General features: G+C 41.0%; 2 protein-coding genes across 5 annotated transcripts; one reads left to right on the top strand and one right to left on the bottom strand.

Moving 5' to 3' along the window:
- The first annotated feature begins 1,785 nt into the window (after positions 1 to 1,785).
- On the top strand, positions 1,786 to 20,273 carry fli1rs (Fli-1 proto-oncogene, ETS transcription factor-related sequence). 4 transcript variants are annotated; one of them, XM_086113507.1, is made up of 10 exons: positions 1,786 to 1,945; positions 8,830 to 9,008; positions 10,218 to 10,387; positions 13,349 to 13,552; positions 13,765 to 13,854; positions 15,742 to 15,810; positions 15,893 to 15,952; positions 16,587 to 16,634; positions 16,807 to 16,893; positions 18,564 to 20,273. In XM_086113507.1, exons 1-10 carry the CDS (start codon positions 1,928 to 1,930, stop codon positions 19,091 to 19,093), a joined length of 1,455 nt encoding a protein of 484 aa, XP_085969633.1. In that variant the 5' UTR covers positions 1,786 to 1,927; the 3' UTR covers positions 19,094 to 20,273. The 4 variants fall into 4 exon arrangements, with proteins under 4 accessions (XP_085969633.1, XP_085969637.1, XP_085969635.1 ...); XM_086113509.1 differs by having other exon boundaries at positions 1,789 to 1,945; positions 8,802 to 9,008; XM_086113508.1 differs by lacking the exon at positions 1,786 to 1,945 and adding an exon at positions 2,033 to 2,443.
- A 14-nt stretch (positions 20,274 to 20,287) lies between these two features.
- Positions 20,288 to 23,606, bottom strand: zp3d.2 (zona pellucida glycoprotein 3d tandem duplicate 2). The gene is made up of 9 exons (XM_086113506.1): positions 23,073 to 23,606; positions 22,369 to 22,484; positions 22,191 to 22,294; positions 21,874 to 22,048; positions 21,675 to 21,780; positions 21,511 to 21,596; positions 21,111 to 21,184; positions 20,677 to 21,000; positions 20,288 to 20,538 (listed from the first exon to the last, which is right to left on the bottom strand). The coding sequence occupies exons 1-9, from the start codon at positions 23,574 to 23,576 to the stop codon at positions 20,303 to 20,305; spliced, it is 1,725 nt and encodes a 574-aa protein (XP_085969632.1). The 5' UTR covers positions 23,577 to 23,606; the 3' UTR covers positions 20,288 to 20,302.
- Between the last annotated feature and the right edge of the window lie 2,256 nt (positions 23,607 to 25,862).

Below are 25,862 nucleotides of genomic sequence, written 5' to 3'. Positions count from 1 at the left end.
GAAGGGTTAGGGTTCCAATTCTACAATTTTTCTGGGTTGCTGTGGAAAAAGGGCAATCATCTTGCGACAAAATGCAACCTTTTCTGGACTGTGCTTAAATGAGATATAGCTCCAAAACTGCAATTTTGCAGGGTTACTGTGTGTAAAAGGCTGAGAGTGACCTTGCTACAAAATTCTACCCTCACTGGATTATGTATAAATAAAATCTTTGCAGAGTCGTCATGTGAAAGCCTTTCACACGGAGACAAAAAAGGCAATAGGCGAATAGATAGATGGATTGTCCCATCTCTGCTGTGTTATGTGTTAAAGACAAAGTGTAACCGCCACATCTTCAGTTACAGCTGACATTTTTTCCATAAGCTCTGCATGAAAGACACTTAATGATTGGTGTCCAAACGCCAGAGGTTTTGTTGCGGCTCCGATGCGGAACATTTGCTGGGTCTCTGTGTGAAAGAGGCTAAATGGGCAATTGCATACGAGTAAAGGTTCCAATTCCGCAGCGTCTCCGTGTGAATGAGGCTCGAGCCGGACAGACTGACAGAGTGAGTCAGTGGAGTGGAGAGGATCACAAAGCAAAAGAAGTTCCTGGGGAATGTTCCTTCATTGTGTCTGACAGGAAAGCTGGGATCAACACAAGGCAACAAAAGCCCTCACCTGGAAAATGACGCCGCACGTAAACATCCAAGCAGCTATTCTGGGAACACTGAAGACATATTTTATTGTGACAAGTCACTTGTGGGCTTTGAATAGTGGCCAGAAATTTAGGTTACCAATCAAAGCCAGCTAGGCCACAAGGTTTTTATCACCCCCGCAGTGGCAACTTTAGCGGCTGACCTTGAATGAGTGGCAGGCTGCACCCTGGACTGGATTGTTTGATTTGTTTTTGTAAAAATGATCACGTTTCCTCAACTTTATTTTTGTAGAAATGAACTGTTAGCCAAGCATACTATTAAATTCTTCAATGACGTGAAAAAATACGGCTTTTTTTTGTGATGATAAAATCTAAATTCTCATAGCATGACGGCTTATTACTGATTTGTTTTTGAAAGAAAAAAAATCTAATGTTTATCTAATAGAACTTTTCCCTTGACTTTTTTTTGCCTTGCCACATTGGCATTTTTTAAATTCTAAAATGTACACTCGTAAAATGAAGATTTTCTTTTAACAGTAAGGTTCATGACTTTATTCTTCTAAAATTCAAAACTAAAATGACTTTATCTCACATTATTGGAACTTTATTTTCATCACAAAGGAACTCGCATTTCCAAACCAGGTGTAAGATAAAAATGAACATTTTAGATTTGGACAAAATATGTGCTCTTGACATTCTGTATTTCATTTTTTTTTCAATGCATGTATAAAAGATCCACTATCCGAACACAACCACAAAGGGTTTGAACCAAACAACACAATAAACACGTAACACGACATGTTTTTATGAAACTAAAATTCTCTTTTTCGTTTTGATTTATCTATTTATTCTTGACTATTATTACCATCGTGCGAACGTCCAATTTTTTTTGGATTTTTTTAAATTTTGCTCACAAATCAAATTTAATTAATCAGGGCCTACTGATAACATGGCAATAATACATTTTCAATCTAAAGTGAGATCACGTGGCACCTTGCCTGAAGAGTTGTTTGAATGCATGGGTGACACTTCCCACTTTAGAGAGACGACAGAGAGAGAGAGACGACAGAGAGAGAGAGAGAGAGAGAGAGAGAGAGAGAGAAAGAGAGAGAGAGAGCTCTCGCCATCCGGTTTATGGTGTGCGAGCAGAAAAAAAAAGAGCACTACAGTACAATGGTTTGCGCCATCGAGCCAACGCACCTCGGCGCCAATTGAAGACCGCAAATCATTGAACGGCAAAATCAATCAATCCGACGACGAGAAATAGACGCGTTCAATGAGCAAGCCGCTTCGAATATGGACTGCACCATCAAGGTAAGGACGTGCTCGTCGTGGTCGTGGACTTTCCACGCGCACGACGCGAAGCCTTCTTCCACCCACACCGCGAGTGAGAGAGTCCCCCCGCACTCTTTCCTTCTTGTACAAAATTTCCTCTTCCTTCCCGTTCGTGGTTGTTATGTCGGCTGCTTGAATAACACAAGTTCAACCGCCGCGTTGGTTTTCTTTCCCTCTCCGTCAAACGGGCCACTCGTTAGCGTGCGCAAAACAAAACCGAACCAAAAAAAAAAAAACGCCCGTTTTACGCTTCTTGGCCTTTGCGCGGTTATTTCTTCGATCGATCTTTTTTTTTGTTGTATCACGCCACCGCAACCGTAACCAAACCGAACTGGCACGGACACCACGCGTGGACTTTTTCAGGAGGTACGAGCCGCAATTTAGCGAGAGGCGTCGAAGCTTGCTCGCAATGGAGCGGCAGGTGTCCCTCAGGGCATCGTGGATGGGCACCGGGAGGCCAAACGTGTGCAAAAAACGGTATTTAACTTCTTTTTTTTTAATCATCCTATTTTATCATGCTATTACTGTTATGACTATTTGACTGAAATGAGATGTGAGGTTCAAACTAGCGGATATGCGGATTTGAGATCGAAACGACGAAAAGACGATTGATTTCAAAAATATATCGTTTTCAAATCATGCTATAAAACGACACTTAATTCTCTATTTCACTTATCTTATTAGGTTTTTTTTTTGGGGTGGCTTGACAAAAAAAGGGCCGAGATGTGCGTAGATTGAGGAAGTCATATTTGAGTATTTTCTATAAAAAGGCGTGTCTCGCGTGATGCCCTAAAATGTGACAAATTAACGAATTTGACAGTGGGAGAACGATGTTTTAATTCTAATGGGTGTTCATGTTAGAAGGGGGTGGAGTGTCACATGCACATTCTTTCGCACACAATGGCCTGCGCAAAGTTTTCTCTCGCGTCGATCGTGTGTGTGTGTGAGTGTGTGTGTGTGTGTGTGTGTTTTTGGTGGGGTTTATTTTAAGTCTAATTTATAGCTGCAAACGGGAGCACTCGTCAGGTGTCGTTATCTCAACTCTGCAGGCTTCCTGTCTCAAACCTCAGACTTTCCGCACATGTTTCCGGCTGCCTGGACCATAGAGACACGCAAAGTTTCAAACATTATTATTTTTTTAAAAAGTGCATTAAAAAAAACCTACGAAGTTTTTCTGCAAAATTAAAACGTTTGGTTGACTACTGCAGAGAAGTTTCGGCCTCAGGGCGAAAAAAAAGACATCGTTTGCAAAATCAGCTCAAGTCAACTTTTACTTCTGCTTTTTTTCCTTTTTTTTTGTAGGCCTCAGACACGCTCACAACCTTTGCACAACTTCTTCGTCAGAGGACTCATACTGAGAAAAAAACAAAAAACATCACCTCAATAAGTGGATAGCATTGCTACAATTCTAACCACAAAAGGATGTGGATTTTGTTTAAAAATATTCAGCTGTAATTAAAGTAGGCTCATTAAAATGTGAATTGGGAATTTCTCCATTGCGAGACTAATAAAGCTTTTCTTATCTTATCTTATCTTAAAATGCCAAGCATTTTGTACAATTTTGGACCAAAAAAGTTCAGTCTTTCAATTTTATCCTTCATTTTCTAAAAGGTCCAAATGACCTATGATGACATTTTGTCCAAAGGCAACTCAATGTGCTTCACACAAGCCATATGTTTTAGGATTGTGTCACTTTGCTGAAAGTTGCATGAAAAGTTGACATTTTGTATAAAATTCATTCTTATAAGATTGCTGTTATTTTTGTCATGTTTTTAGTCAAAATCCTGCCCCCCACCCCGCACCCCACGTACAATTACAACTTTCTCTCAAACAATTTTGCTAACTATGCCGTTATTGTTGTGGTTTCATATTTATGCCTCGCAAAATAAAGTTTCCACCAATTTGATCCAAATAAAAATAAATTCCTTGAAAAAAACGTATTTATTCCCATTTTAATTAAAAAATATGTATTTGTCAGAAAATCACGTTATAATCGCATAAGATTTGGACTTCTCAGAAAAAAAAAAGATACCACTATGTCATTATTCTAAAATAGTTCAATTCATACTAGTACAATGAAGTGTTTATTCTCTTAACTTTATGGCAGTTTTTGTGACAAAAAAAATCGCTGACATTTGCATCTATTCTTGTTTTTCCATTCAAAGATTTTATTCTCATAATGTTCGACTTCTGGTGAAAAGATGTTTGTTTCACAAATATACAATCTGAAAATGGCAAAGAAAACGTTTTCACATTCAATCTAACATTCCTGTGAGAAAAAAAATAAATCTAATGAAGTACACCTGTTATTCTTGTAACGTTACGATGCCAAAAAGCTTTTGGGAAATTATCTTTATGCTCATGTTTGAAATTTAAGCAAAAAAAAGATTTTTTAAAAATTTTATAATAACCTCGAAATATACAGTATATTTTCTCTTGCATTAACTTTTCATAAAATTAAAGTTTTTTGTGCTACATGACATGTCTATTTTTAAAAACTTAAAATGACTTGTAACATTTACATTTTTTTCTTCTAACTTATACTGTACCTGAACATGATTTCAACAAAATGTTCATACCACCTCTCACTTATATTTTGTTGTAAAAAAAGTCCAACTTTATTCTCATAATTTTTTAACTTCATTCTCTAATAAAAACAAAACAGTTTTCTCTCATGCAATTACATCCACTTTTGTAATATTTTCACAAATTTTTCCTCTTGTAAAATAACTTTGGGAAAAATATTGTTAACATTTTTTGGGGGTAAAATTATGGCATTTTCCCGCTAATATTCAAACTTCATTTTCAGAAAATGATGACAAAAAAAAATCAAATCACAACATTGTGTATTGTATCATGCATAAGTGTACACTCTATTTTGCCTTTTCGTCTCACGTTGCAGCGGTTGACAAACAAGACAGCGATTTTTCCTTGGGAGGTGTGCAGGAATATCGGAAAAGCGGAAAAGGGGTGTGAAGTTTAACACCTGACAATCACTTCTCCCACCCTGTTGTGTCGAAAGCAATCGTTGCCGTCAACGACTATTTTGTACGTCGCACCGGAACAACTCACTGATTTTGGATTCATTTGTGAATAAATGAACAAGAGTCCACAATAAAAATGACATCTCCCAAAGGGAAAAAAATTGGTATATTAAAATCAAGCAAAGTTAAAAATCAACCAAACAGTTAAAGTTGCGGGCAACGTTATTTTAGTTCATGAAAATGAACAATTTTTGTTGGGTAATCGTGGAAAAAAAAAGACATTTGACATTTAAAAACTATAATTACAGAAAATTATCCTCTCTTTTCATCTTGGAAATTAAATCTATACATGAGCTCTTCTGGGTTGATTTTAAATGTATTCATCTTGGTATAACTTTACGACAAACGGAAGACGGAAGGTTGATCAGCCGTTTGGAAGTTGTAGTTTACTGTATTACACAATACTGAATGACTTTTTACTTTTTTTTTTATCATGGCCTCAACAAATACTCCATATATGAATAAAAAACTAAAACTAAAACTAATAGAAAAACGAATGAAAACTGAACAAAAAGCATTTCTGCAAAAATAAAAACTTAAAAAAGCATCCATCCATCCATTTTCTGATCTGCTTTAGCCTCAAAAGGGTCGCGGGGCATGCTGGAGCCTATCCCAGCTGTCTTTGGGCATGAGGTGGGGTACATCCTGAACCGGTTGCCAGCCAATCGCAGGGCAGACATAGATGAACAACCATGAGAGCTCACACTCATACCTAGGGAAAATTTAGAGTGTTCCATTGATCTGCAACACATGTTTTAGGAACGTGGGAGGAAACCGAAGTACCCGGAGAAAACCCACGCAAACACAGGGAGAAAAAGCAAACTCCACACAGGAAGGCCGGAATCGAACCCTGCACCTCTGCACTGTGAGGCCGAGGCGCGAACCAGTCGACCATCGTCCAAAACTAATTAAAACTAAATGAAATGAAAAAGCTAAATTAAAAACTAAATCGAAACTCGCTGTAAAGAAAAAACCCAATCTATGATAACTGTAGTTGGGCAAGTTTACCACTGCACTTCAGATTGGTATTTGGGCCTTGAGCCTTGCAACGCTTCAGTTTTAGGCAAGATGGTGTGACGCAATGCGTAGCTGCTGACATGTGTGGAAGTTGCTCTCTTACAACAACAAGACACAACGCTTGTTGCAGATTTTCGAGGCTCAAAAAAAAAAAAAAAGGCGGCAACAGCTTGGCTCGGTCTCTAGGAGGCCGTTGCGTTAGTGGTGGTTTTGTGCAGCATCGCTTGTGGTAAGTGAGAGAGTAACGGGAGGCCGACTATCGAAAAACAACAACTGCTGTCTCTACTCTTGAGGATTAGTTGCCTCGCAGGCTGTTTGGTGCCAGTTTCAGGTCGCCGTTTCACTTCTGCGCATGAAAATTTGTCTAAAGAGAGAGAGCGAGAGAGAGAGAGAGAGAGAGAGAGAGAGAGAGAGAGAGAGAGAGAGAGAGAGAGAGAGAGAGAGAGAGAGAGGGAGAAAAACAGGTCACCTGCGAGAGCAAATAGCATATTAACTCATTCAGTACCAACCAATTCTGGACCAAGTCTGAGAAGACGTTTAAAAACGTCTTTAGGAGTGAATGAGTTAAGCTCTGCCTTGCTCCATGTGCTTTTTTTGCGTCGATAAGTCCATTTACATTCAACAGTTAGCCGTTGTCATTTGGTTTGTCTGTAAAGTGGTTTAAAAAATAAATTAACATTTAAAAAGAGAGGATAATTACGCCAATATGGCGGCGATGTGCTCGGGTGGCAAAAGAGATGAAGTGTTGAAGAGCAAAAGAAGAGCAGCGCAATGTAGGTTACGAAAGCGTATTCCGAAGCAGTCTTCGCTCAGGGCCCATTTCCATGGAAACAAAGGCCAGAGTTGAAAGTTATATTCGAAGGCCAAGTGAATTTGGAAACTAGCGTGCGGTCGAGGAGAGCCGGAAGTTCGTCATATTGCCTTCAAATTCGGCCTTTGAAGGACACAGCCTTCAAATTTGGACGCAACCCATCTCGAGGGGCGTCCATTGTGCCCGTGAAAACGGGTGAGCCATGGTGGTCGTCACCTGAGCCCTGAGCAACTGTGATGTCATTTCACTCGACAGGAAGTGGACAAATCCCTGAGATGGCTAAAAACGGGGAGATTTTGCTGCTTAACTCAAAACCACTCACAAATATTTCACCAAGCATCTCTCTTACGTCTAATTGTCAACAAATTACTACACGATTGAGCCGGGAAAATATATCAGCTTAAAGCCTCCTTTTGCCTGGAATATATCCCACCAGGTCTTTAAATGCCGTAACGAAGTGTTAGCCACCAGCTAGCTCACGACCTAATAGGCTAATTTCCAACAAATCCCCATACATTTGAGCTGTTAAAATATATCTGCTGAAAGCCTATGCTGGCTGAAAAATATCACCAGGTCATGGCTTTCCATGCCACAACAAGAGGTGCAACCCACCAGCTAGCGCTCAAGCTAAAAGGCTAACAGCTAACTAGTCATAATAAGTAAGTGGCAATTGAGATAACTCTTGGTGTTTCCCCTTTGTTATTGCCACAACAGAAGTTGTTTATAGAGGTCACCTCAGATCTACAAGACGAGCAAAATCAACAACAATAGTTTGGCTGTCCGACGACCTCGCCTCTTTCATACCACCACCACCCTTGACCATGGGGTGTTTTGCAGATTTCAAATGACCCACATTTTTTTAAACTTCCTCTCCGTGGGTCTGTGCCAAAAGGTTCTGCCGCACATGGCGGCCAGGTTTCCTGTCGGCTGCTGAAAAAGCACATCGCTGACGTACGAGACCCAAAAGACAATGCTTGGCTCCTCTAAACAAACACGCTTCTCAGGCTCCGGACGTCGTCGTAGTTGCTGTGGTCTCTGCGCAGACGCATCAACGTATCGTGCCATCTTAAGCTTTGGCAGAAGAGCTGAAGGGGCTTAAATCTCCGTCGGACCCCACCGACTCGCGCTGCAAACCCAACCCTAATGTCGACTCGCTTTAACTGTGGTCAAAGACGACTGATGCTTTTCAAAGACTTGTCATCTCACACTTGAGCACTTGCATTGAAACCTTGTCAGATCTTTTCTGACTGTGGCGTTAGCGTAATCATCTGTATCTTTTCAACAGCATACACTCTTTTGACCAGACACATTTACTGTAAATTGATCACCGTGTATAATTTGTTGAATAAAGTTGGGCTCAACTAAAACTGAAAAAGTCTAACATGTGTTAAAAGTCCTTTTGTTCCTTATTGACTTTCTGGTTCGTTCAGAGTGATGGACGCTACATTTGCATGATGTAGTGTTGGAAAGGTCATGTAAAAAAAAAAATCTTTAAAATATGCTCTATGCGCGCCCACTGGTCTTAACACGGCAGTCTGTTTAATATTGTGTTTGTGGAATAGGAATGAAGCAGAAAAATCCACCTGTTTTGATCCATCTCAGTTGTCGGCCATTTTGCCACTCGCTGTCTACTGACAATGGCATCAAAGTGGCTAAAATGAACTCGAAAAGTTCACAGAGGATATAATGAAAAACACATTTTCGCTGGGGTTAGAATTTTATTAACATAAAATGCAGTTTCATTTTATTTTCATTAAAACTTTTTTTTTTTTTACTGTTAGCTAGTATCCACGACTTTTATTGAGATTCTTCGCAAGACTGTAATTGGTTTTTCCTTGGTACTGTAGACGCCGCCTATCCCTGTGGAAATTGGTAAAGTAGTTGTGGCGCAACACTACTAACAGCATTATTCAAATGGGCGTCAAAACAATCATTAGTTTAATCAGGAAATGTGTTAAAATAGCCACTGACCCAGTGGCCGTGTTGTACAGGAAGCGCTGTCTGTGGTGAGCGAGGACCAGCCCATATACGAGCCGCCCTACACCGCCACCATGCACATGAAGACTGAGATGACGTCGCCAGGCGGATTCAAGCAGAGCCCCGAGCCCACCGAGCCCGACTGGCCGGCCGCCACCGCACAGAAGAGGAGCGAGCACGTCAATGGAACCAAGTGAGTCAGGGCGGGGCCACAGTGGTGGTGGGGAGAGCAATCCAACAGGGAGTGAGGGGGGTGTGGGGGGTGGACTTTGTCACAGTCCGGGGTTTTTCCATTGACTAAAATATTCTTTGGTACCGTTCCAAATGCATCACGCTTGTGGACAGAATTTGGGCATTTGGTGTAAAATCTTAAATTTGTGTCGTGGCGTAAAAATGGCGCGGAAAATAAAAACTCCAAAATGTCATCAGTTTTTTTTTAAAAATCGAAAGATATTAATGTGAATGAAATAAAAAAAATACTACGGAAAATCATTTGACTCTAGTGGCCTAATGGGGAAATAACTGATCAAGGGATACATGAGAAGGCAATATTTTTTTAATTCATATTGTGATTCCATCAGTCTATTATTACAAAAATATATATTTATGTACTAAATTTAATGAAATAATTTTATCAATACTAGGGATATGCTTAGACTATACAGTAGAGGGAAATCAATGATCCATGAATAAATTTTCCAATATTGATGATCAAGGAATCCATTTTTATAAAGCGGTTTACATTTACGTACTGCATTTATTTTAATTTATTCACAATAGGGCTAAGCATTTGCCTATCATTGATGAGGGAAAATTACCAATTTTCTGCCATTCATACATTTTAATTCAATAATTATGAATTTATTTGAATAGAACGATGAATGCTATGTATAACAGTTGTATGATGATCACCAAAAAGATCAATTATGTATTGATTATTAATCAAGCAGAAAATGTTATATTTCAATCTATTCATTTTACATATACTATTTTTTAAGTATAAAATAGGACTATCGATGAACAAGTACAGCTGTATTCCTTAGTAATTGTAGATTTTTTTTTTCCCCAATGGTGATAACTTGCAATTAAAAATGAAGAACCTTCTGCAAATTAATGTGATTTTTAACCACAAGCTCCTTTGCTGGTTACAGCCAAGAACTGCAACTCCATATTATCTCTATGTTGTTGTCGTGACGTTCGGCTTGTCCCATCAGAGGTTGCGACAGCAATCACAAAAGTGATTTTGACAACAAATATATTTGTACTTGACTTCATTTTCCTTTGTCGTCGTCTGCGAGGAGAGCAATTGAGATGGGCCCCGAAGAAAAAACAACCCCATTATTTAGCATACACCGTGAACAAACATCATTACAATACCCCCCCCCCCCCCCCCGTGTTGTAGCCACGAGTCGCCGGTGGATTGCAGCGTCACCAAGCGCTCCCGGCACATGAGCAACGACGGCGTCCCGATGGCGTACCAGCCCGCGTACCCGGAGCCCCGCGTCACCCCGCCGAACGTCACCCCTCCCAGCATTACCAACACAGAGGAGAAGCGGGTCATCGTACCGGCAGGTGAGCAGATCACCTGCCCGGGCACTCTCAGACCCAGACCCCTCCTGCCCCCCCGAGGACTCGGATGTGTTTCTGTACAAACTGTGGTTATAAAATGTCTGCACAACCCTTTTCAAATGCCAAGTTTTTCTATGTAAAGCATGAAACCAAGATAAACTTTTTCTCCCATTAACTCATTTACTCCCAAAGACGTTTTTAAACGTCTTTTCAGACTTGGTCTAGAATTGGCTGGTACTGAATGAGTTAATGTGACCATAACAACTTAATTGGAGGCAAACCCCCCCCCCCCCCCCAAAAACGTTTTAGCGATGGGGACGTAAACATAATCAAATGAGATAATGTGGTTGCACAAGTGTGCACACCCTCATAAGAAGGGGATTTGGCTGTGCTCAGAATTAGCCAGTCACATTCAAACTGCTGCCTCTAATTAAAGCAGTTCAGCTGTTCTAGTCGACGAGTCCTGGAATTAAGTCTTATAGCGGAGGCCACGGGTCGCAAGGAGCTTCCGCAATGTCCACAAAAGCCTGATGGTGGCAAAATCACGCTTTGGAGCAAAAAAAAAAGCCTACTAAAACAACGGAACTTTATTTGGGGTTAATCACAGGAACTTTAAACTAAATCCAATTCAACATGAAATTTACATGTGGCTGGTCAACTTTGAATTGATCCAGAGACCAGTTGTAAGAGACCAATTTTATCAGTCACTCATTTTTACTTCCCTACTCCTAAAAACGCAATCGAATTGAGTTGTACATACTGTATCAGTCACAATGGTGGAATTTTTTTTTTTTTATATTATTGATCTTGGTCCGTTTTTTTTTTTTAAATTCAGAAAAAAATTGAACTGCAACCACAATATGCAAATCATTTTTACTTGCCCTTTTGGAAAGGCTTAAAAAGGCAAAGATGATTTAGTTAATACTTGTTCACATTTTTCTTTAGATACAAAATATTTTTACAACTTTTGGGGGGGTTTATTTATTCATGTTTGCTCGACAAAATGCAGTTGTATTCTTCCAGTTCTGTGTGAAAATCCAAATTAATTACAAATGTGGGAACAATGGAGAATTTTATCTAGGTTTTTTTTCTATTTTTATTTTTTACAAATTTCCTCTTGGAAAGTCAATATATAATCACTTCCTAAAATGCCACAATAAGTTATAGCTTACTGTGACTGTTTGAGCTCATTTAGAAATGTGATTTATTTATTTATTGGGGGGGGGGCAACACTTGAAATGGACCTCAACAGTCTGCGCCAGGCTGGTCGATGGCGAGTGTTGCAATGAGTCAGTCGTACTTTTTTTTTTTCTCTCCAATTCAAGTCGCTGAGAAATCTGAGTGAGACTCACCGAGGAGTCGCTCGTTGCGTCATAATACATGGATATTGCTTCACAGCGGCATTCGTGTGAACAATTGGGAACAACTAAAAGATGTGTGAGGACGGCGTCCGCAGCACACGATTACGGGCAACTCAAAGGTGCGCTCATTGTTTTGCGACTGGAAATGACTCACCCCTTCCTGCGGTGACACATTTTGGATTGGACATCGTCATTTTAATCACAAAATTGAACGTGACGCCAATTTTAGTCATATAATCAAACTACTGTGAGGCATTTGTGAACATGTGCAGTAATCATGACTGTGGCATTACCGGCCACTTGGGTGTCTCACATGTAGCACAGTATTGACAGATTACTATGTCCAAGACTCATGTAGCTGCCACACCTAGATGTGTTTTTTTTCCCTTTTTTAAATAGACCGTTAGCCATTCTTCCAATTATGCTCCCATTGAACTTTGCTAAAATTCAACATTTGTTTTCTTTGTAATGGGCAATGCAGGCCAAGTGGAGGAGAATGAACGTATATCCAATTTGAATTACCGGTAAACCTGCCGTGTCAGAAGTTGTAAGCTTCACCACAGACACTTGAACAATCAACGTGTAGAGACATTTCAGGATATCTGCAGGTTTAAGGAAGATAAATTTGAAGATCGTTTTTGAGGCCACTTTGAGAAATATCCCTAAATTTGACCACCTGTAGTGGGCAACAAGGGTTTAATCTTTTATTGCTATATAATGCGAGACCCTCAAACATTGGATTAAAAGATAAAATAATAATAGTAATTTTCAAGAAAAATTAAGGCATTCATTTTAGAAAATTATAATCATGTACCTGACAAATCCCTTTTATATTTTATTCCTTAAAGAGTTCCCCATTTCACTGTGACAATATAAGCATCAAACCTACCAGGGGGAAAAAAATTGAATCTCTGCCTCTTTCCATTCTTCGGTAATCAGAAGTGGAAAATGGGTTGGTTGCACCAAAAACACGGGTTTCTGACCAAAAAGTGGAGAAAACCAGCATTTTGTGAAAATAAACGGGCTAAGTGTAACAGTGACTTTTTGTGACACCTCCAACAATACAAACGAAATGAATACAGACAAAAGACTTTTGATTATGGTGAATTTAGAACTTTCAGAGACAAGCGGGACGAGACCCTTTTCCACGCTCATCCCTTGAAAAACTAGCTTGGCAAATATATCCATCGGTGGCAGTAAACACATTTAATCCAGTTTACGAATATTATAGATGTCCGCAGCAGTGAACAAGTTAATTGTGGAAATTAATGATGAATTTTCTTTGGGGTGGGGGGGGGGGGGGATACATCACCATCATTATGAAAATGGCCACAGGGGTTCTGCTATAACGGTGATCTGCATTGACAAAGCTCAACTTCCCACAGTTGACATCACGTCGCCCTTCTTAATGCAAGCTACCCTCAGACTGAATCCACAGCGCTTCTGCCGGTTACCGCCAAGTTGTGCTCTCGATAGTGACTCCACTTCCTTCAACAACAATACATTCCACACAAAAGTTCCTCCCTGAACAATCTTAGCCATTGACAGTCGATAATACATGAAGCTTTTATTATCTACACTTGACTATCATCCCGGTTGACAGATCCCGAGGTGTGGACACAGGACCACGTGCGTCAGTGGCTGGACTGGGCCATCAAAGAGTACGTCCTGGAGGAAGTGGACGTCATGCTCTTCCAAGCGCTGGACGGCAAGGCCCTGTGCAAGTTGACCAAAGAGGACATGATGCACCTCACGTCCGCCTACAACGCTGACATCCTGCTCTCGCATCTCAATTACCTCCGGCAGAGTAAGGCCACGCCCCTTCCTCACTGAGGCTATTTTGAAGTCGTACCAGCAAATATATTCATGCCCCCCCCCCCAAAAAAAGTGGGATAATGATTATATTGGTTGCAACTAAGTAGTTCACTTGTTATGCCTCAGTTGCTTCAAGACAATGAAAATAATTAACTATTTGTATCAGACTGGACAAAACATTCACAGTCTTGGTCTCTCCGGCAGGCAGTCCCACTTTCTCGTACTCCACGACGACCTCCACCAACACGCCGCCACCGCCGGCCCCACCGCAGCCTCGACTTCAGGTCAAAGCTGGTAAGACTCTATTTGCTATTGGCGTTTTCCATGTGATCAATAAAGGATCTACCGACAGGCTCAAAAAAATGGACAAGGACTCATCATTGAGTATCTACACCGACAATCATTCATAGGATGTTTGGCTCGATGGTTTGCTCAAACCATCCATCAAATCAGAGCAAATCCACTCCAAAATGTACTTTTAATACACCAAAGTAAGCGGTGTTAAAATGTACATATTTCCAGTAGCATAGTGTTAGCCTTGATGTCCACTTGGCAGAGACTGAGCTTCACTGTGTTTGTTTACCGAGTAGATGTGCAGACTAAAACTCATACGTCCATCCAATCTGTTCAATGTCAGAATGCCTCCTGACTACAAAAAAAACAAAAAAAAAACAAGCACGACATGCCATTTTTGCTACATCTCATTAGTACTATTACTTGTAGAGCTGCATTTCTGTATATGAATTTGAATGAAAATACAGTGGTAGTTCTACTTTCGAACGTCTCTTCATACGAAATGTTCAAGTTGTGAAACGCCTCAACAGGAAAATATTGCTTCTTGTTACGAAAGAAATTTCAAGATACAAAAGGTAAAAATACAGTATGGGCTGCTACTCGCAGCTCCGAGTTTCCTGTACGCAACAAACTTATAGCTGCTCTGCGATTGGCTATTACCGAACATCATCCTGGCATCCCATTGGCTAACAGGGACTTTTACCGCATGAATCAATATGTGTCGGTAGACAGATGCATGTCCATGCAGCTTCCTCGTCATTCGCCCCCCGGACCATGAGGCGTTCCGATAGTTTTACGTAAATGTGAATCACCCAGAAAAAGTGTTCACCAGTCACTATGCCGATGTTCGCCATGGACATTTTCGAATGATTGTTAAAAGCCGACAAAAGCAAACGTCCTTGGATCAGCTCTTTACAAAACTCCAGACAAAAAAAAAAACCACTTCTGAGAGAGAACATGAAGAGGGCTAAAAACGATGGACAGTTCAAAGTTAAATGACCATCATTTTTATTCTTTTTTTTTTACATTATGCACAACTCTCATTTATTGTGCAATAATCTAATTGTAACATGTATTTGTTCCATATTTTGATTCATTTTTATGCTTGAGAAAACATTTGTGTAATTTTGGGGGGGCTTGGAACGGATTAGGGCATTTACATGGAAAACGCATCTCTACAAAATTTTCTAGTTCAGACATTTCTTCCAGAACCAATTAATTTCGTAAGTAGAGGTACCACTGTAACCATTCATGGCGTTTACATGACAGCTAAAGCGTCGCGTTCTTCAACGGTCGTTACCCAAATCAAAGTCACACGCTGAACAAATGGCGACCTTTAGAGGTTGCGCTGTATTGTCCAACCGGGATTCTTCATCTCAACTGTCACGTCCATTCTCAGCTTAACCTCCAAATTCTTCGCTTATCGCAAACAAACAAGAGAGCGGGAACGCGCGAGGCTTCGAGAAACAATGCGCTGAGAGTTCAGAGCCGTGTTGCATGGTTTCGCGAGTCGAAAGAGGTTCCTTGGCACAACACTGGCCTCAACTGATGAATCCCAAACTCAACAGGCCGTTTCAGTCAGGAAGCAGCTGCAATGGCACAGGAAGTAGGGGGTAGAGCGGGTTCGCGGTAGGGGGGTATAGGTCGCACTGCGGGGACACGACTCACAATCTGCTGGAGACAGAGGCGGCCGAAACAAAAGAAAGCTCCCCCAAGAAACTACGGGGTCATCTCCAGACTTACTGACTTCTTATCGTCTCGCTGGCCCATTTACGGACTTCCTTCCCGCTGAAGCTTCAATGGCCACTTCAAAAGATTTTGCTGATTCTTTACAATCACGCGTCTCATCCGCCGTACTCATCAGTCTCATTGTCTTGTTCTGCGCAGAAAGCAGTTTTGATGAGATTAGCCGCAGGAACAGCTGGACCACAAACAGCATGACCATCGTGCCCAAAGGTAAGAAACTACATCGGGGTCGAGCGCGTGGACACGATTCATTTTAACGTGTCAACACGCTTGCCGTCGTCCTTCTTGCTAGGTTCCAGCATGGAGCACCAACACAGCAGAGTGACAGAACCGGTATCAAGAATCGGCCAAGGTGTGATTCATCAAAAACATCCTTTGAAAAAAATCAATAAACACATAAATGAATACCATCGACTCAAAGAAACACATCATGGGTGCAGCTAATGCTAATGTAGCTATGAAGGTATCTGCCCACAAAATGGACACCACACCAATGGCATAAGAACAAGGGGGGGGGGGGGATTGAAGTAGAGTATGAAGGCATTTAAACATGCACGTTCGACTGAAAATCAAGACGATATTTTACATATGTGACCTCAACTTCAGAGGTTTAACTGGGTCTCAATGTGTAAAAATCACCTTTGGTGCAGTTGAGTCAACTAATTTGCTGTTTAAATTTTAAATAGTCCGATTTCCACAATCCCGTGGGAAAAATGATTCGAGAAATCAACATTTTTCCAACTAGTCAAAGCTGTTGCCATGACAGCCACCACTTGAGTGTCAATAGTACAATACACATTTTCTTATTTGTTGGTTCTTGAACGCACGAAATCACAAGTCTAGCATATTTAAGAGGTTAAAACCTGACACAAAATTCTGACCTATCACACAGCATTTTCACTGTGCATTTGCACTTACTGTAGAGCAGTGACTTCTAAAATTCAATACTGTACCGCTGCTTAATGTCGTGTTCTTACTCTTGACAGACCCCTATCAGACATTAGGGCCCATAAGCAGCCGGCTAGCAAACCCAGGTAAGGAGACTTTCGGACTTTCACAGAATGAGTTCAACAAAAATGGGTGACACAAATGAGGCCTTTCCACTGTTGGCAACATACACAAAAACAAAAAAAAGTGAGAGCCTGGCATACAAGTGATGGGCGGAGCCGACGTCTGTGACCGTTTGCCTTGCTGTTTTCCTCACAGAAGGCCAAGGCGTCCGCTCGTCCAAGAACCGAACAGGCAAGCAAAGTTCGTACAAGCTGCCTGACCTCAGCGCCCAAAGGCCTGTGGGTAGGTCACTGTCCAGAAATATATCACCTTACTCCAAGTCACACAGTGAAAAGGTCCCATTTGTTGACTCCAAATGTGTGTTGAAATGTTCTTACTTGCAGCCTTGTTTTGAGCTTGATTTTAGTCCAGAACGTCCATTTGTTTTTATTTTAAGGGGCAAATATTTATTTTTTGGCAAGCATGGGTGTGATTACAATTCAGCCCAAATCATCTTGATTTCAACAGCAACGTACTCATGCAGTCAAACATGTCACTCGAGGGAAGTTCAAAATGTCAAAAATCTTCGAGGAAAACCTTTCGGTAAAGCTGCATGCAGCGCTTAATGGACCCCTCTAACATCCCCTTTTCTCGACAAATGCTTAAACTGACTTTGAGCCAGGCTAGGCCCACATTTAGAGGCCTTCAAAATGTCTACGTCAAACTAGAATGGCCGACTTTTGTTTAAAATTTGGGCATTTGTCCTTGATATTTTTTTCATACGTCCTGTGACGATATGACATGTCAACCCATTTCCTGTCTATCAGTGGAACTGGTCTCATGGGCTGATTTTATTTTTTGTATGAATGGACAAATTGACCATTGAATGGCCATTTCACAACAAAGCGTCTGAGTTCTACTTAAATTACTATATCACAATGTACATATTGTTACCTATGCATTTGAATTTGCTTTTATTTTTTGCTACGTTTTATTCTGATGTCAGCTGCCAAGTTGACATTGCAAATGTGAATCTGGATAAATTACAGTCAAATAAAGATGTATAATCAATCTTTTTTAACTATAGAGGCCAGCCATTAAAAAAAAGGAACCTCGAGTGTCACACAATATTCCGCCTCAAACCTCTGAACAGTTGTTTTCTTCTTTAAAATACCATACCAACAATGAAAATGTGATTTTGATGACCAACGAATATATTTACCAAAAAAACGAAATGAATAAATCACCAGTGGAAGAATCTTACGTTTGAAAAAGTTTACAAACTATTTGCATGCTATTTAGTAGTCGTAGTGGTATAGTATTCCGTCGTGTGTGCGTGCATGAGTCCCATAAATTGCGTGTATGTGTATTTTCATTGTCATTGCTTCTAAATATCTTCTCTTTGTGACACAATTTGGAGTAGATTTAACGTGACAATCACTTTGATTATTCTGAAGTGGCTGGTAACTTTGTATTTCCAAAGATCCATCCCATCTTCATTCCATTGAGACAATGCCCTCAACCAAGAGAGATATAATGCTGCCATCTACTGGCCATAGTTAAAAAAAAAAGGAAAAAAACTTTAACCTGAGTTTTATAATCAAACCGGTAACCCAATTATTTTCTCCCCCCATTACCATATTACAAAAATAAATAAAGAAATAAAATTAAAAGACAAAAAACATACTTGACGCCAATTGCCGTTGCTCCTCGTTAGGGTTCCAGCTGACATTATTTGACATCAACGAATGGTAAATAATCATTGCAACAAATATTAGAGGGCCCAAAGGGCCAAATACAGTAAAAGATCAGAAAGGCAGGATGTGGCCCACGTGCCATACTTGTCCCACCACTGCACTAATTGCATGAATAAACAAACAACAAAAACCCTACAAATACGGCTTTGATATTTCACACATTTGGTTGTGCAAAGTTCACAGGTTGACACTGACACACAAACTACCTCTGGACAGGTTCAGGCCAGATCCAGCTGTGGCAATTCCTGTTGGAGCTGCTGTCAGACAGCAACAACGCCAGCATCATCACCTGGGAGGGCACCAACGGCGAGTTCAAAATGACCGATCCCGACGAGGTGGCCAAGCGTTGGGGCGAGCGTAAGAGCAAGCCCAACATGAACTACGACAAGCTGAGTCGCGCCCTGCGCTACTACTACGACAAGAACATCATGACCAAGGTGCACGGCAAGCGCTACGCCTACAAGTTTGACTTCCAGGGCATCTCGCAGACGCACCAGAGCCACCAGGCAGCCGACGGCGGCGGCATGGTCAAATACCAGACAGAGATGTCCTACGTGCAGCCTTATCACAGCCACCAGCCCAAAATGAACTTCATGACGGGTCACCCACCGCCCATGCCTGTCTCGCCTGGGAACTTTTTCAGCCCACCGTCCACGTACTGGAACTCGCCCAGCAGCCCCATCTACCCCGGGGGGGCCATGAACAGACATCCGGCCACCCATTCCCACCTGAGCTCATACTACTGAGCACAAACACACCCAAAGGAGGAAGAATTTTTTTTTCTTTCAAAAAGGGCATTATACTGAAGTTTGGACGGACACAAGAGACGAATGGGATGGTTGTATACTCGTCGTGGGATATTATGAATATACTGATGACACGCTGTATTTACTGTATTCAGTTGTTATGGAACCAAGTTTCTCTTCCCCTTGTACGACGGACAGAAAAAGTCTACACACCCGTTCAAATGATCATTAAATTAAAAACTCTTTCCACCATTGTGACATATATGTATAACTGATTTTTTTTTTACTTAGAAAGTGGAGTAAAAATAAACAATGGATAAAATGTATCCCTTAAAACTTCTGCGTGAATGAGTTCAGAGTTAATCACATAGAAAATGATTACATAGAAGTCAGAACATACCTGCCACCATTTTAAGTGCTTCCAATTAAAATTAAATGAATTTTAGCTGTTCTAGTAGGAGTTCCCAGACTTTTTCTTTCCTTCAAGTGGAGAAAATGAAGGGCTTTTGCCAACACTGACTGCAAGGTTGAACTTTATGGCCATCACTACCAAAAGAACACATAGTGGGGACATCATCATGCTTTGGGGCTGTTTTTCTTGACCTTTAACGGCGGCCTTGGACAAGGTGGAAGGAATTATGAACAGTTCAAAACAGCAGCTAATGTTCGCACAAAACATTCACCTTTCTGCTACAGAGCAAAATGAATGATGACGATAACAACTATTTGAGGTTTATCAGAGGCACTTTAAATTGTGGCAGATGTGCACTGACTCCCATATAATGGTTAATTTTGAACACAGCCACTTCCAAGTTAGAAGAGGGTGTGCACATTTGTGCAATCAAATTATTACAGGAAGATATTTTTTCAAAACGAAGATTTTTTTTCCAAATCATTTTTTTTATAGCTTATAGGTCACAACGGGAGCAAAAGCTTGGAAATTATTTATCTTGCTGTAGTTTTGTTTTCCTCAATGTCACAAAAGAACTGGTATTTGAAAAGGGGTGTGTAGACTTTTTATATCCACTGCAAGTACCTTGTTTGACAGTTGGCGGAACGTTTTTGTCATCGAAAGAAACTTGACTTCAAAGACGTTTTGTAAAAGAAATTGTACAGAATATTCCGTCATGTAGCAACGCGACATTTACTCATGTTAATAAATGTTTCTTGTAGCTAAGAACGGGACTCCTGTGGTTGCGACATTTGGCTTTATTCATCAAACTCAAAGATATCTTCAAAGGTTCGGAGAGGTTCTTTGACCTCCTCCACCATGGCAGAACCCTTCGTCACCATCTCCTCCTCCTCCTCCTCCCATTCCCAGTCCCACTCCACCACCTTACCCGTCACATCAGGCTTCGTCATCCCCGTGTTAGTCTTCTGTGTCGGCGCTGTGGTGGTGGAAAGCATCTCCACCTCAAATTTTCTGACAGCTTCCACATTAGGCTCTGAATAAAAACAAATGAACGTCATCAGAATTTTATTTATTACGTACACCATCCATGTCCAAAGTCCACCCCCCCCCCCCTGTGTGTTTTAACAAAGTTTCAAGATAGTTCTATTTTCTCATGGAATCTTGTAAATACCTTCAAATGCTTGATGAGCTTCCTCCTCCGTGACAGCCGTGCCTTTCACCTGCTGATTGTCCTCCTCATCCTCAACCCGCTCCACTCCTCTGCCCCAAAACGGCCACTTCAGCTCCGTAGTGTCATCCGCGTCCACGATCAGTGCCGGCCACGGTGTAGTTATCCTTTGAATGAGCTCTATGTTGGTCTTGACAAAGGAAGTTGGTGCTGTTGTGGTGGGGGTGGCGGTGGTGGAGAAGAACAAACGCTTCCTCTTGTGGTTTTTGAAGAGTTGCCCTCTTGGCTGCACTTTCCACCCTCTGCTGCTGGTGGTGACTTCACTCACTGGAAAAAAGAAATGTGAAAATGTAATCATGTTATTGTTATTAATGAGAAATGTAAAATACTAGAGATTTAAAAAGGAAAAAAAAAATAGGTGGGATGATGTTTCTCACAAGCAGCAGCAGAAGAGCCACAGCTGGAGTCACAGCAGGCACACACCCAGTCCCAGCCGTGTAGCTCCACCCATCTTAAGGGAAAAAAAGACAAGCGAAATGATTTTATATATAAATAAGTAAAAGAATATATGATTCCCATTCCTTTCTTTGACTGAATTACAATTTTTAGAATCAAATGAGTAATTTTTACTCATGTTGTGAAAAATTACAATTTCCTGACTGCTTGCATGTAAAGTGCATTTTTTCCCTAACATATTACAGGCACTCTTGACAACAGGTTTTTGACTTATATTAAAAAAACTTTCACATTTTTGTTCTTTTACAATTTATGTACTTCTTTCTACTCTGCCCCTTGTAATTCTAGTAAAGTGGTTGAAAAAAATAAAATAAAACAGACCTTCCCAAGTTTGTGTCGTAGTTACAGGACTTTGCCGTCGGAGTGGGAATGTTGCTTTCTGCCGACATGGTGCAGTGCATGTAGAGCTGCGGTAAATGATTTAGAAATTCACTCTTGGCCAAATCTTTGACCTGGAATCGCCAACAAAATGTACAGTAACTCACTTGGTCCGTCATCCCTTGGAAGTAAAAAGCATCCACAGAGAATCGGACAACGTTGCGTTTGTATGGGATGAATCTGGAGCGACTGTATTTGCTTTCAATCATGCACCTTCATCATTGGAGGAAGACAAACGGTAGTTAAAAAGCACCTGTCACTTTCTGCTGTACAAAATCTGTGGGGTTTTGGGTTTTCTTTTTTTACCCAAAGTCCTTCACGACTGGAAATTGAGGTGTGGAGGTGTGCGACTTATTGGGTGTGGCATAACACGAGTGGACATAGAGCCTCATGTCTTGGGGCATGGATGGACCCTCGGCCTCGAAGTACATGGGCTCACCAAGAATGTACTGATCCAACGGAGCAAGCCTTTCCCACTGAGCTGCCGATTACAACACAAGGGAATTTATCTTTAAATTGATCTCATTTGTAGTTCACACAGAAGTCTTGTTTTTTCCCCATTCATATTGATTCTTGAAAACCATTCAAAAAGAGGCAAAGTTGATTATTTCCGCAGAATTTACCATTCCGTGGGGTCAGAATGAAATTGGCTCTGTTTCGCATTGCTTTGAAGATGTGGCGCATGCGCATCTTTGGAAGGTAGCCGACTTTGTAGGCATATTGATACCTGCAGAGAAATTCAGAATTTTCATAACATTGCGCATAATGTCACTGGATCTGGACCCATATGGTGGCAGTCACCTGGTATAATTACAGGAAACAATAATCACAAAGGGCGCCGTTCTCCTTATGGGCCCTTGGCGTATCCCTGGGTTGTACTGCAGTGTGTTTGAATAAGTCATCTGTCCATTAATCATCTGCACAAAAAGAAGTGAACTATCAGGAAAAAAGATAAATGCCAACTGTACATGTATCTTTTGTTGACAGAATTGTTTAAACAGTGAAATCACCCATGTAAATGAGAATTGATTTACTGGTATTATATAATCATATAATCAATTGTTTAATTTGAATATTCATCTGTGATGTGGTTTGTTTTGTGTCAAATGCTTAAACATAAACTACAAAATCAAATAAAAAGGGCCAAGTGACCGAAGCAATATACTGTATATCAGTCAACAAACACAAATATCAATATCGATTTTGTTGTTGAACCAAATATTCGATACATATACAGAATACGTTAAAACGAACTCGTCGAATTTCAAACAGACAAAACAAAACTTTCGTAAGATTTTTGGTCTCAAGGCGAGTATGTCATCGGGTGTCGTGAGCGAGCAAATTGGAAATTAGGCTATTTGTTAGCTTAGCCATAATATGGCTACAATTTTGGGTAAAGGTTGAAATGAGTCAAGGACTAATTTCTAGACATTGTGATAAACTGCTCAACGTGAATGCGTGTAAAGTAATTCGTGGCGTCCCGTTAATCATAAACGAAGACTCACCTGTCGCTTGGTACCACATTGTTGTAGTCCATTGAGAAAATAAACAAAATTCTTCGAGGATTTTTTTGCTTGACATGTACCCAGTTTGAGCTGATAATTAATTTCCCCACCACCCAGGATGCTTTTGGGGACCCTGACGAGCATTTTGTCCCTTTTGCACGACGTCTTCACGGAGCGATCCGCGGACGGGCCTGGCGGCCTCCAGCCAGGCCGCCCCGGGAGCAGGCGCTCTCGAACAGGCCGAGGTAAAGGCTCGAGGCCGCTGCCTTTGGCCGGGGATAAGTGCATCTTTTCCAACGGTGGCAGCCTGGAGTGGACGAACACGGGTAGTCTGAGATAAGCCTGGGGAAAAGTCGGCCATTCTCTTTGGAAATTGTTAATCATTGTTCGGTTTGGTCGGGTTAAAGCACTCGGGAATGGAGCAAAGGTAGTCTGTAATGGGGGCTTCCCTCCTTTGTATGAGGCAAACAGCGACAAAACGGTAAGGAATGGGAAATAAATCATGCCGAGGGCGCTTAATGGCTCTGAAAATGGTGTAAATTGGTTTTAGTCTTGCATTAAGCGAAGTTTTTGCTGAGAAGCAGCTCGTTGGTGGCCGTCAAATTACACGCAACGTGAAGTTGAATGGCGCCACCGTCTGCTCATTTGATGTATCACAGCCCCGTGCCTTTAAAATGTCAAACAAATGTACGAGTCGAAGCTAACGAAATAAAATCGAAATTACGGTAAAATCTCAAATGCTGTACATACATATTTTATTATTAAAACCATCGTTTGATTGTGTAAAACATTTTAAGCACTTTGATTTTGATCACTGCTGCCGCCATGTAGTTGCTTGTATCGTTTAAAAACGTTTTTTTAAATTTTACCTTACAATTTAAACAATTGACGCAATTGTAGAGAGTTATATTCATAATTTTATACGAGTAAATCAATAATCCGTAATTTTAAAAAAATAACTTTGAACACAAAATCGAGTGTGGTGGACGCTGCTAGCCTTAATTTTTGTTCAGTCAACCAATGTTTTTTAAAATTACATTTTATTAGGTAAAAGTTAAAAAAGTGAATTGTAAATGGGCACCAGTTTTATGAGTAAATAACTGCCAATCTTCATTTAATTGCCAGCATTTTAAAAATATTAAACAGTTCAATGAGAACATGCTTTGTGAGTGTGCTGCTGCAGGAAGATCGTGTGCTCCAGGATTTTTTTGCTTTATTCAACATGTTCCTTCATCTTTGTGGACAAAGGATTTAATTTATACAAACGTTCTGATCCGAATTAAGATTTATAGGCATTGGTGCAGGTCTGCACTGTCATCCATCTTCTTTTGGTCGTCGTATTAATTCATGTTTAACAATTTTTGTTGCATGTGCCAACAAGACCCTTCGCTAATCCACGGGCACGTGGACATAATTCACACACCCACACTTACGTGACACGTGCCCCCTGAGAGGTGAGAACGGCTCGTGTATTTGAGAAGAAAAAAAAAGAGGATGAAGGGGGTGCTGGCATCAAGCATCCGGCGAAGGCCAGACACTTCGGGTGTGAAAACGCACATCCAAGACGAGGACCCCCCCCCCCCACCCCACAACTGAAGCTTTCCCCACAGCTGCTTTGCGCTCACAAAATTCAACCATGAACGACACTCAAATGACCCTCAACTGTTTTTGTGTACGCACTGTATTTCTTTTCAAGTCGCTAAAGCGACATGGTTGGATTCGTAAATTGACGCCAAAAGTGTGACGCAAAAGTGTGACGCACACACACTCTCCCCAAAGCGTGTTTTGTGGACTCACAGCATTATTACATTTTTATTTTTTATTTTTTGCTTTGAAATGCTCACAAACAAATGCTGTGAGTAAAACGTGCGCAAATAAGTGTTTTACGCCCGCAATAACGAACATCCACCGTGTTGTGTATTTCATTTCAAGTCTAGGCTTCTAAATTGTGATCAAATGATGTGATTAAAGCGGAAAAAAACGTGGCTTTCGTGAATAAACACAATAAACCGAAGGTGTCAACATTTGCACATATATGTGTGACAGCTGGACAAGTTTCCCACGGGAGATATGAGAACATTTATGTTACGTGTTTGTTGTTTGACAATTGCCCTCGCGTGCGAAGTTGCCTGCGTGGCGCCCCGTGGAATGACGCGTGCCTGTCTTTTCGCTGGTGTGAATAAACCAACGTTTGACTGAATGAAGTTATTGCTGCACTTTGATGACTCACACTTCTCCCCACGACGGAAAGCGACCGGTTTCCGTTCTCCCAGCATCACACCCCGAGGGCAACGTTTGTCTTCACATCGGCCTTGGTTGCATACATTGTCACACAAATTCGATGGCTTGTTCCTCTCTCGCTTTAATATTCTAATAGGCCGAGGCACCCACCGCTCATGTTATTTAAAAAAAAAACTGACAATAGGCTACTTCGAAAGTGAATTTTGCCTAAAAATATTTGGAAAATAATTAATGTATCAATGTAGTCTCACTATTTGTATTTAGAAGTGGTTCTGAAATGTTTGGTTGAATGAACTCGTGAGCGACAGATTTGATTTATTCCTAAAATATAGACAAATACACAAACAACCATTCAATTGACTTGGTCGTTTGAGCCATCGCGTAAGTATACACCTCATGTTGGCTGAATGAATAACACTTCATTTATGGCTTCCTGCACTAAAAGGATTGAGAAGGATTGCCGAATGGCGTTCCCACAGGGACACACTTTGTCCCTTCTTTCCACGTAGGTGTAGAAAACGCGTTACAACCCGCTCTCGACATATGCGC

Source organism: Hippocampus guttulatus, chromosome 6 (assembly GCF_054856545.1).
Source record: "Hippocampus guttulatus isolate MCC_2025c chromosome 6, RoL_Hgut_1.0, whole genome shotgun sequence".
NCBI classification, from domain to species: Eukaryota; Metazoa; Chordata; class Actinopteri; order Syngnathiformes; family Syngnathidae; genus Hippocampus; species Hippocampus guttulatus.
This window is presented reverse-complemented; position numbering and strand designations above follow the sequence as displayed.

Bases quoted from the DNA above. Each gene is read 5' to 3' on its own strand.
- fli1rs (XM_086113507.1), top strand. The intron at 15,953-16,586 runs GTGTGATTCATC...TACTCTTGACAG, and splicing joins GGTATCAAGAATCGGCCAAG to ACCCCTATCAGACATTAGGG. The intron at 16,635-16,806 runs GTAAGGAGACTT...TTTTCCTCACAG, and splicing joins CAGCCGGCTAGCAAACCCAG to AAGGCCAAGGCGTCCGCTCG.
- zp3d.2 (XM_086113506.1), bottom strand. From the start codon at position 23,576: ATGATTTATTTCCCATTCCTTACCGTTTTGTCGCTGTTTGCCTCATAC. The intron at 22,485-23,072 runs GTGAGTCTTCGT...CTTTTTGTGCAG, and splicing joins AATGTGGTACCAAGCGACAG to ATGATTAATGGACAGATGAC. The intron at 22,295-22,368 runs GTGACTGCCACC...ATTTCTCTGCAG, and splicing joins GTTTCCTGTAATTATACCAG to GTATCAATATGCCTACAAAG.